General features: G+C 33.6%; 1 protein-coding gene and 1 non-coding gene across 2 annotated transcripts; both read right to left on the reverse strand.

The window, feature by feature from the left end:
• Window positions 1-260: 260 nt before the first annotated feature.
• LOC7485454 (cation/H(+) antiporter 20) lies at window positions 261-5,573 on the reverse strand. Its single transcript, XM_052453521.1, has 4 exons — window positions 5,265-5,573; window positions 4,153-5,178; window positions 959-1,885; window positions 261-834 (listed from the first exon to the last, which is right to left on the reverse strand). Exons 1-4 carry the CDS (start codon window positions 5,445-5,447, stop codon window positions 445-447), a joined length of 2,526 nt encoding a protein of 841 aa, XP_052309481.1. The 5' UTR covers window positions 5,448-5,573; the 3' UTR covers window positions 261-444.
• Window positions 5,574-9,425: 3,852 nt separating this feature from the next.
• Window positions 9,426-9,585, reverse strand: LOC112328059 (U1 spliceosomal RNA). The gene has a single exon (XR_002982710.2). It is a non-coding gene; the product is annotated as a U1 spliceosomal RNA (small nuclear RNA).
• Between the last annotated feature and the right edge of the window lie 1,734 nt (window positions 9,586-11,319).

Consider the following 11,319-nt stretch of genomic DNA (forward strand, 5'->3'; position numbering starts at 1 on the left):
ATTAATTTATATAAAAAAAATTATATGTAGCTTTGTATTTTTTTATTTTTTTTTCATGTTAAGGACTTGGTCATAAGTATTACTTTTTTGAATCATTTATAATAAATATTTTCAAATCAATTTATATATTAATTAAATTTTAATTTCTTAAATATTAAAAATATTTAGGTAGAAGGCATGCAAATTTAAAAAGAGTACGTAATACGTATATAAGATAGTTATTTTTTTTTCTTTTTTGAAATCAAAATAATTAAAAGCCATTGAGCAATCCAAATTCCAAATCCCATCATCATAATGGACTCCTTAATAATTATTTTTAACCTTTGGATATTAGTAGGGAAACCTAGCTAGTTGAAGGAACCAACAGCAGGACACAGATCTAAATAATTACAGCTCGCCAAATCTTACATCTGCAAAGCATATTATGTTCATTTCACCATAAGGTCACACAGCATCCTTTGTAATCTCTCCCACACTCCATGACTCTTCGGCTGACTTCTCGAGCTCGGAATGCACCACCTTCGACACTGGAGCCTCCTTTGCATGAGCTGAATCATGTTGTTGAATCACCAGCACTGAAGAGACCACACCGTGCCCTGATGAGGCCAATATGTCTCCAATAGGTCCCAACTCTGCATGTTCAGCTTGGCGGTATGCTAATTCTGCAATCATAGTTGATGGAAACCTGCCTTTGCCAACAAAAATAAGGTCATAATCCCCACTCCTTCCTATTGCTAACACTCTCTCAACAATGTTGCTTACAACATTCTCTGTGTACTCTACTGTCCCCTCCCACTTGCTCTTAAATTCAGCTATGGCAGTCTCGTCCAGGTCCTGCTAAGTTCATCAGAAAATTAACAAAAAATAGAAAGAAATTTAATTGAACTTAATAACACACACACACACACACACACACACACACACACACACAGTAGGTCTGGAAGCTGAGAGGACATGCCTTTTCCTTCTCTGGGTTCATTATAGCAGTGGAGAAGCTGTAACTTAGTTCAGTACTACGACGTTCGGATGGTGAAAGCTGTAACACAACATGGTTTTTTTCTTGCCCTTCTTTTTGGACGAATCTGACAGTGGTAACTTTAACCACTGGGTGTTCTGCCATCCTACCACTCAACTCCAAGGCTTCACGATCATCAGGTCCACCAAAAAACATGATGCAGACCCTTTGGGTTATATTGGTGTTAGCCTCTGAAATCTGAGAGTCATTTCCAAATCCACGATCCACAAGCACTGCCACTGAACAAGGTGCATTTTTTAGCACCCTTTGATTCACCCCTCTCCATCCATGGCCAACATTGTCCATGATCTGATCACCCTCTCCCCTCAATTGTTTATGAAATGGCAAAATGATCAGAGTTACCTTCTTATTCTCTCCCACTTGGCAAATATCCTCATGCGTGGTAGTCAAATTTGAGATTGATGTCATGGTGCGCACAGAAATTCGGCCCAGTTGGCTATAAGCCTGGAATGCCCCTGTGACTCGATCATTCCATTCACTAGACTGAGATTGATTAATAAATGGAAGTCCATTTTTACGGACCCTTTGGACCATGATGATTGATGATGATCGCTCAGTAAGCTCCACCAGATGCATGATATAGAGTTTGAGTTGGGATTTTTTAGTGCTCCTTATTGACTCAATGAGACTAACAAGTGGAGGTACATTTTCAGATCCATGAGCACAAGCAAGGATACGTAGCTCGTCCTTTGTGCCTTTTGTGGTGGTCAGGTCACCTAGCTTGCGGTGGGAGCTAGTGGAGGAGCCACCACGGGCGGGTTTGTAGATAGCCATGACGGTTGGGGTGGTGATGAAGGTGGTAAAGAGTGCCATGAGAACAAGGATTGCGAAGCTCTCATCATTAAGGACCTGTAGAAAAGAAAAATGACTGTATTAGAGATGAAATAACGCACCGGCGTGGGTTACCATATTCTTAATTAGTTTTTAAATAGGAAAGACATTTTATTGTAATTTATTTATTTTTTGTTGAATAATAAATAGTATTCTCATAATCAGTTTTTATATAGAAACTTGAAATGGATAAAATATAAATATCTATTTTTTTATCGATAAATAATGAATTGAGCATTGATATAATAAAAGCCTGACATATTGATACTCGTTATAATCTCTAACAAGAACATCTATTATCAATTTTTATGAGAAACATTTCTACGCAATTTCCCGCACCTAGTTGCTTTTTCACAATGAATGGTAATATATGTAAATAAAGAGATCATAAAATTTCACATATTAGTTTTATATTATAGAAAACAGTAAGCCGTGGTTAAATCACTATGCAAAATATACCGAGGACCAGGACATATGGAATCGTGGATTGCAACAATGTTATTTTTTTTTCATTTCTAATTTTTTTTATTTCACTCTTATTAGAATAAATTAAAGGTCAAATTAAATAAATTTGTTGAAAAAATAAAAGATTAAAAGAAAATGAATTGAAGTGGAAAAAAAAAATGAGTGACAGTTTTAAAATTGACAAGAAATTTGTATTGCTATCTTATTTTTCTTATTTTTAGGTTCTTGGTTTGAGAAAGAAAAGTAAGAGTTTTCAGATTTCAATGATAAAAAAAAAAGTGCCGATTGACATTGATTATAGCATGAAAAATATTGATTTTAGTGTCAACGGGTTCAATTTAATGAGCGAAGTTTCATCTAGGTTTTCTTTTTTTTTTCCTTGACTGAGATAATAGATTTGAGCTTAATAAGTTTTTTGAATTTAGTTTGATTTTGGATTTTTAGATTGTTTGGGTTAGGTTTAGATCTTTATGATATTTTTTTTAAAGTGTTTTGGCTAAAATCAAAAGTTAAAAAATTCGATTTTTGGACATAAAAAACCCTTACCGTGATTTTTTTACAACCCTTTAGTCATTTAAAATTGGAGTTGTACACAACAAGTCATTTGTGTCATTTGAAAAAAATGGTTAGGTGGATGACGTGTTATCCACCAAGCCAAAAAAATAAAATGTGCAAGTATGCGGGCCTAACTTTGAATTTAGGTCTTGACACCGGTCCATTTGGATTTTACTCTTGGGCTTTTTTTTGAAAGGGCTTTTATTTTTTAAAAAACCTTAATTTAAAAAAATATAAGAAAATTATACATCAATTAAATTATTATTTTTGTATTATGTGGGGATGAAAATGTTTTTGTCACTTAACGTTTTTTTTAAAAAAAAGTTGATTTCTTTTCAGTTTGTTTTCTATAGAGTTATTTTGGTTTTATAATCCATATCACGAGTTTGACGGGTTAACCTAAATTGACTTAGACTATTTCCTTTTTATTTCTTTTTAAAAATCAATATTTTTTCAATTTCGCACTTTGACAATGGGTTGGTTAAGAACTAACCTTTTTTTTTTCTAATTATTTTCTATAGGGTAATTTCATTCTCATAACTTGGGTGTGATATGTTTGGCATGTTTACCTAGATTTACTCGATTTGTATTTTTATTCTTTTTTCTTAAATTAAGCATATTTTAAATATATCACGGTCTCATAACTCAACTCACAGATTTTGCTGATTAATCTAGGTTCACCTGAATCGATTTAATATATTATCATCTTAATATTTAAAAAAAAATATTGTTCAGTGTGTCACCATCCTAAAATTTAAAAAAGTTTCATCTAATATGTAACAAATTTTGAATCATGATTAAAATATTTTTAAAAAATATATATTAATAACATCTAAATATTTTTTTATATTAAAACAATTAACTCAGCTCGTGTTATAGCGGTAACCAATAATCTGGTTAGTGAGTTAGTTAGTATAGAAAGTCATGAATTTAAAATATGATATATTTTTTTCTTGTTTTCGCCAGTATAGGAAACAAAGATTCAAAGAATAATACTCCCTTTCTTTTTCATTTTTTGAGAGCAAGGAGTACGCCTTTTTGTACCTTACTTTTCCTGAAGTGGCTGAAATAGTATAGTTCCGGATTCGATCTCGTTTTAGTTTCCTGAGGCGGCGAATCTTTCAATTAACTAAACAAAACAGTAGATTGTGTCTGTATCTAATGGGTTCACTTGTACTAGTTTCTAAGCACTAAAATAACTTTCCGAGAAAACTTGAATGCTAGCTTGAAACTACTGGGAAGTGGAAATTAGTCAATTAACTCACCCTTTTCTCCTTGCCAATGTCAAGGACGATGAGTTCCACCAATCCTTTGGTGTTCATCAGCACACCAAGCGTCAAAGACTCTCTTGCTGGAATCATAAACATCATCGCCACTACAAAGGTGCCAATAATCTTCCCTGCACAAGCTGTAGTTATAACCAGCACCAAAAGCCCCCAGGACCTTCCATTACGAATTGTAGCCACATCAGTCTTCAAACCACTAGAAGCGAAGTAAAGCGGGAGAAGCAAAGCCGAAACAAAATCCTCAATCCTCTCTATCAATCTCTCTGCAAACACACCTCCTTTAGGGATAGTGAGTCCAAAAACAAAGGCACCAAAAATAGAATGAATTCCTATAAGGTCAGTAATGAATCCTGACACCAGAACCCCGGTCAATGTGAAGCATATATAAGCTTCATCTATCATATTATTTTTCGAGGAGCATCTGCGGGCAATCCATTTCATAGCAGGTCGGATCACAGTTAACATGATTGCAACAAAGGCACCACCTGAAATAAGAACCCATATTGATATCAAGGGACTTTTGTGCTCGCCATCTGCCCCATTGCCAGCTAAAGCAACTGCCAAGGCTAGCAAGATCCAAGCCGTGACATCATTAAATGCTGCAGCAGCCATTGCAGTCTCCCCTACTTGAGTTGTTAGTAGCTTGAGCTCTGCAAGAATGCGGGATAAAACAGGAAATGCTGTGATTGAAAGTGCTACCCCTATGAACACCAAGAACTGAGTATAACCAACTTGATCTTCTCCTTCAATTGCTTTTCTAAGGACAAATGCTACAGCTACGCCACAGACAAATGGGAGTGATATTCCTGCTACTGCTATGCCAAAAGCACGCTTACCGCTCCTGCGAATTGAGGATAAATCAAGCTCTAGACCTACCAGGAAAAGAAAGAAAAGAAGACCAACACTCGCTACAGATTCGAGTATCGGTGTGCTCCATTTCGGGAAAATCCAGTTCAAGTACTCTTTGTTTCGTCCGATAGCTGATGGTCCAAGCAGAATCCCACCCTGAAAATATAAATTTGAACATCATCAATGCATGATCAATAACATAAAATCACAGATGTATGATTCTAAAGAATTTAGTAGCTCACAGCTATTTCAGCAATGACTTTGGGTTGGCGGAGGGGCTTGAGAAGGAAGGCAAGAAGACGGCTAACCACTACGATTAAGGTAGTCTGAACTATTAGTAATGGGAAGGCATGGTCCAGGGGATTATCACCTTGCCAGGCTCCATTTGATGATGTTCTGATGGAAGTTATGTTGATTACTGGCATGGTTGTTGATGGACTAATATATATTCTACTAATTTATAACTTTATGCTAAACTATTTAATTTATAATTCTCATCAAGAAGAAGTTGAGTTGAGTGTAATTGTAGAGAAAAGAAGAGAGTGAGTGGTATAGAGAAGTTGTTGCAATTTATAGAGTGAGAAGTACCCTTTCTCAAGGAGCAAATTCTACAATACTTTCGGGAATATTTTAAAGAAATTGCCTTGGCTATTACCAATGATTAAAGAGATTCGTCATTGCATATTCTATATTTCTCGAAACAATTACTCTGTTGTTTTTTTCCTTTTGATTAGGGTTAACTAGATTGATGCCCGTATTATATTGTAGGCTAGCCAAAAAAAAATTTAAAATGTAAAAAAATAATTAATAAGATAATGCAAGCATTTCTAAAAAAGCAAAAAAATAAAAAATAAAAATTGAGGTTTGAATCATGACTGGGTTTAATAAATTCGGCCAATTTAATAATACAAAGAATAAAAAATACGACAACAATAAAATTAACTAAAAAAATAACAAAGATGGATTTTTTTTGCTAAAACAAAGCTATTCCCACGAAAACAAATTAATTAAAACTATAAAGTTTAATCATTAAACAATCTAATATTGAAAAATAAAGTAATCAAAATTATTTTTAAATTAAAAAAAAATCAATAAAAATAACATAGCCGAATTTAAAATCAAATAAATGTCAAAAACAAAACAGAAAATTAAATATCATGTTAATATTTTGTAAACTTGTTCAAACTAAGCCTAAGAATTTGCTTCGTTTCATTCTTTTCACCGATAGAATCACAAGTATTGATGTTTTCATCTCACCTTCTCTTAGCCACCAGCTCTTTTACAACACTGATAATGTGAAGTATAAAATTCTATATATTATCTACCACACTTCTCGGCTTAAATGTTACTACGAATTGGAGAGAAGATTTTTAATCATGATCGTTGAAAAGTTTCGACAGTTGAATTGATATTTGTCTTGATTGACAGCCAGAAAAAGAAGAAAGCAGATATAAAAAGCGATAGAGATTCTCCACTAACTAGAATCAGAATTCGTATTTTATTATTGATTATTTTTCTCTAATATGAAGTTTATAACTTTTTGAATAGAACAATAACCAGCAGAAAAATCAGAATTCTAATAACATGAAATTTGAAATTAAACTACAAATCAAAAAAGAAAAAGAAAAATAATAAAATTGACTCAAACAATATCTTCTAAGTCTAATTTGAATGTCTTTTCAACCAATGATGACTATAGTTAACCAATCCTTTTATTAGATATTGTTTCTGACAACCCAATCGAAAGTTGTGAGTTTTTTTTTTTATTAATGTGAATGTCCGGGTTAGTTTGCGCACACCTCGTCTAATTTTACGGGCCTGAAGTTAATAACCATATAAACCTCAAGTTGTAGGTTTTTTCTTCCGACGAGTTGTTTGATCTTTTTTTCTTAACTTAGTTATATCCCATCGATCCATAGAAAAATGTTTGACCTGAATACTTGAAGGACCAAAGTAAAAAAATTTGAAACATTAAGAGCTCAATTGTGTTTAGCCAAAGATACAAGGAGCGGTACGATTAGTTGTTATTACAATGGAATAATATCAGATTTCTTTTGATGGATTCCAGTGTGATTTGATTACGGGAACAACAATAAAATTTTGGGTTTGATATGGAATCTAATCCACAAAAATGATGGATTCGATTCGGCGTTTGACTATGAAGCAAGGGCCTATTTGAATAGTTTGATCACTAGACCAGCAAGAGTTTTGGCTTGGTATGGAATATCGTCCACTTATAAAGGAATCCGATTCGGCGTAGATTGGTCTTGTCTCCATCGAGAAGCATTTTTGCCTCTTTTATTTATTTCCCCCCCCTCGAGAATCAACTGGCTTAGTGTTTTGAAACCTTTTCAAGAAGTGTTTTTCAATATAAAAAAAAAAAAAATTCGAGAAGGGGGAATCGAACCTGCTTTCGTGCATTTACAAATTAATCTCGCGGACATTTTTGACATGTGAAAAACATAAAGAAAAATAAAAGTTAAATTTCCCCTCACACAAGCTATCGAAGCACAATAGAAAGGTGAGCCAGCTGACGGGATATCCTGATCTTCAACTTAATTAATTCTAATTATAGTATGGAGTTGATTTTGATTAGTCAATTGGGAATATATGTCATGACTTGCCTAGTCGATAGCTTAGCAAAGATCGATGATTATGTATCGATAAGGCTAAGTTCAAGAAGAGTGAGTTATGCAAAGGGATAAGCCTAGTAAAAAAAACTTGGAATTTTTAATTTTAATGTTGGATAGTGATTGAATTTTTAATTTTAAGCCTAATACAAAAACTCACTGCAAATTAAACTAATCTCTTTAAAATGTCATGTAACTAAAAAAATATAAAATTATCAATATTTAAATAGAAATAATTAATAAAAATAAATAACAAAAAATAATGTCAAGCGTTGATGGGTCAAGCACACATGTTTAACCTTAATAAAAAAAAACCTAGGTGCATCTCAGTCTGGAAAGTCAAGACCGAGTTTGGGTTTTTTTTCATCAGGAGCAGGGCAGCATAAAGCTAGGCGAACAATATTTCAATGAGATTTATTTTTTTAAAACACATGTGGTAGGTCAACTATAATGGCAAGCGACTTATCACCACTTAGTCATTTTCCTATCATTTTCGGTGACTGGAAAATCAAAGTCCAAGTTTATTTATTTAAAAAAACAATTTTCAACTCTTTTTTACCTGAAAACACCTTCAAAAAACCATCTAAACATCTAAAAACCACTTAAAACCCCAAAATCACTCTAAAAAATAAAAATCAACTTAATCAAAATAAGCAAAACAAACTTTAATCTACTTTTCCTCCCAACTTGTTTTTACCTTCATTAAACTCCTTTTGAGAAGAGAAATCCATTAACACAATGATTGTCTTTTTTGGTGGCTTTAATGTAGTTAACCGACAACTTTGTTGTTTTTTAGTGAATTTCTCTCTGTTATCTCAAATTCAAGGAGTAAATTATTGTAAACTAGCAAATATATTATTTTCATGTGAGTTTCTCTCTCCTTTCTTAAACATATAGACTGAAAAATAAATAAAATAAACCTTTGTACCCAAATGAAAATCCTAAAAGTCCTCACTTTAAATTTTATCTTTCTACTATAATTTAAAATTTTATATCATGGAATTATGTCACAAAATGATTAAATAAAAAGAAAAAAAAACATAAGGATGATATTTTAAAAAATTACATTATTAGAAAAAAAATAAAAAAAAATAATGAATATTTGTAAAGAAAAACCCAATTCTTTTAGTATACTTGTTAATGATTATTTTCTCTTTATATCTATTTACAACTTGACACAAAGTTGGTGGCACTACCTCTAAGTTTATTTGATTTGCTCACAAAGAGTGGAGTTTAAGAGAGAGAGTACTATCTACAACACACACACACACATATATATAAATATATATTAGTACGATCAGTAATTATAAACTTTATCATATAATCTGGAAAAGGACAAGATTTTCACAAATGTAAAAGTAAAGTTATAATATTGTAGAATAATCTTTTAATTACACCCCTATTATATGCCTCTGAAGTAGAAATATTAACCATAAATCAGAAAATAGGGCATACAAGTAAAAATAGTTCTAACTCGTTTAGACAGGGGCCGCGGCTAGCGCAGGCCCCCTCTACCACAAACTTTGACGTACACTCTCCCACTTGGGGGAGATGTTAAACTGATGCACCCGCTGAGTGCAATGTGAGTATGTTGTAAAGTAGCCTACGTTTCAGAAATTATAAACTTTATCATATAATCTGGAATGCATAAGATTCTCACAAATGTAAAAGCAAATTTACTGGTCTTTATAATATTGTAGAATAGTCTGTTAATTACACCCGGATTATCGGAAAATAGGGCATACAAGTGAAAATATTTGTAACTCATTTAGACAGGGGCCGCGGCTAGCGCAGGCCCCCTCTACCACAAATTTTGACGTACACTCTCCCACTTGGGGAGATGTTAAACTGGTGCACCCGCTGAGTGCAATGCGAGCCACCAGCCTAGGCCTGAGCCTTATTGATCGCCCAAAGACCCCGTCCAGGTAAGTATGTTGTAAAGTAGCCCGTCCATTCTATTTTATACGCTTTTCGTCCTGTCTTTGCTGCTTTCTTTCCGATGTGGGATACGAACAACAAACTTTATCCTGTTCTTTATACGCGTGTAAGGTGCCAAAGATAAATAAATTAGTCGTATGTGATTGTTTTTTGGTTTATAAAGGAGTTGAAGAGGAAAGCAAGCAGTTAAGGAGTGTTTGACACAATTTATATTTTTTATATATATATTTTAAAAAAATATTTTTGGATTGAAAAAATATTAAATTAATATGTTAGTATTGTTTTTTTGATAATTTTAATGTATTGATATAAAAATTAAAAAAATAATAATATATTTCTAAGTAAAAACCTATTTTAAAAAATACCTTGCACTATAATTCAAACTTTTTAAATCTCTAAATCCCAAGAGACTTGGCTGAATCAACGTAATGATGTATTGATTTAGAATTTGCTTGAGGCTAGATGGGTGAAAAAAACTTATTTTTTCACTAAAAAGATGTTGTTTTATTTTTAAAAACCCTCGTCTATGTTGTAATGGCTTTTCTTGCTATAACGTTGAGTTCTCTAAATTAAGTTGTAATTAATAGTATGTAATTATTTGACGACGTTTAAAGTTGAATGAATACAATTTGAATTTTTATGCCACGGGAGAATATGATTGACATGTAAAGTTCATTTTTTTCTAAGAGCAAGATGTGGTTTCTTTGTGCTCCGATGCATTAAATTTTGGATGGTATGAATTACGTTCAACTGCAATTAAAGGTATGAGAATTCGTTAGGCAGCCAATTCAATTCGTTGGTGTTAACCAAAATCCTTGCTTTCCTAAGAAACTACTATTTGGTTTCATAAGCATATCTATAGCCACAGTTTCCTGGGCACTTGCTAAGTTGCTGCAGAAGTGGGAGAGGGGATTGCAAGAATACCATGCTCCGAGAAAGCATCTTTAATTCGGTAAAAAAAAGAAGTGGGAAGCATTTTAATAGAGTGAATCCAAGGTAGCCTGGGACTTAGTTGCTCACACCAAGATCGGAGGGTGGTTTAGGCTTCAGATTTTTTTTTTGAAGGAATGGAACTCAGTCTGTGTTGGCAATGGTTCTTTAAGGGAGCTCAGAATTCCAAATGACCGTAGTTGGAATGGGAAGAAAGTTCTAAAACTGGGGTCTGATTTAGGACTGCATATGTGGAGCACAGGTAGGGGAAAGGAAAAAAAAACATTTGTTTATGGTGGAATCACTGGCAGGCTAAGGAGACCTGGAAGGAGGATCACCAGTGAATCTGGCTTGATCTATACTGCAAAAGTTCAGGTCCTTGGACAGATTGAGATGGCCAAGCCAAGGTCAGATGACATGATGAGCATTCAAATCGCTGTTTGCAATAGCGAGGATCCTGTAATACGGAATCCATCCAACCAGCCATCCTTACTATCTTATGCATCAGAATCATTAGTTACACGGTAGCATTCAAATCTCATTGTTACATTGTCAAAGACCTTGAGCTTTTGAAGGCAAGCCATCACCTTAGAGACTTCACGCCACGTTATAACAACGAAAGCGACCACCACATCCAGAACTGAAAACTGACTCCATGTATCTTACGCAGTTGGTTCTTTATAAAACTTGTGCTTATCTCAAAAGATTTCATGCTTAGACTAGGAACCAGAAGAAAAAACACTTCGGCACTTTGTTAGTACAGGGTACAGGATAATAGTTTCTTAAGGACCCAAAGAGT

This window comes from Populus trichocarpa, chromosome 6 (genome assembly GCF_000002775.5).
Source record: "Populus trichocarpa isolate Nisqually-1 chromosome 6, P.trichocarpa_v4.1, whole genome shotgun sequence".
Lineage (NCBI taxonomy): Eukaryota > Viridiplantae > Streptophyta > Magnoliopsida > Malpighiales > Salicaceae > Populus > Populus trichocarpa.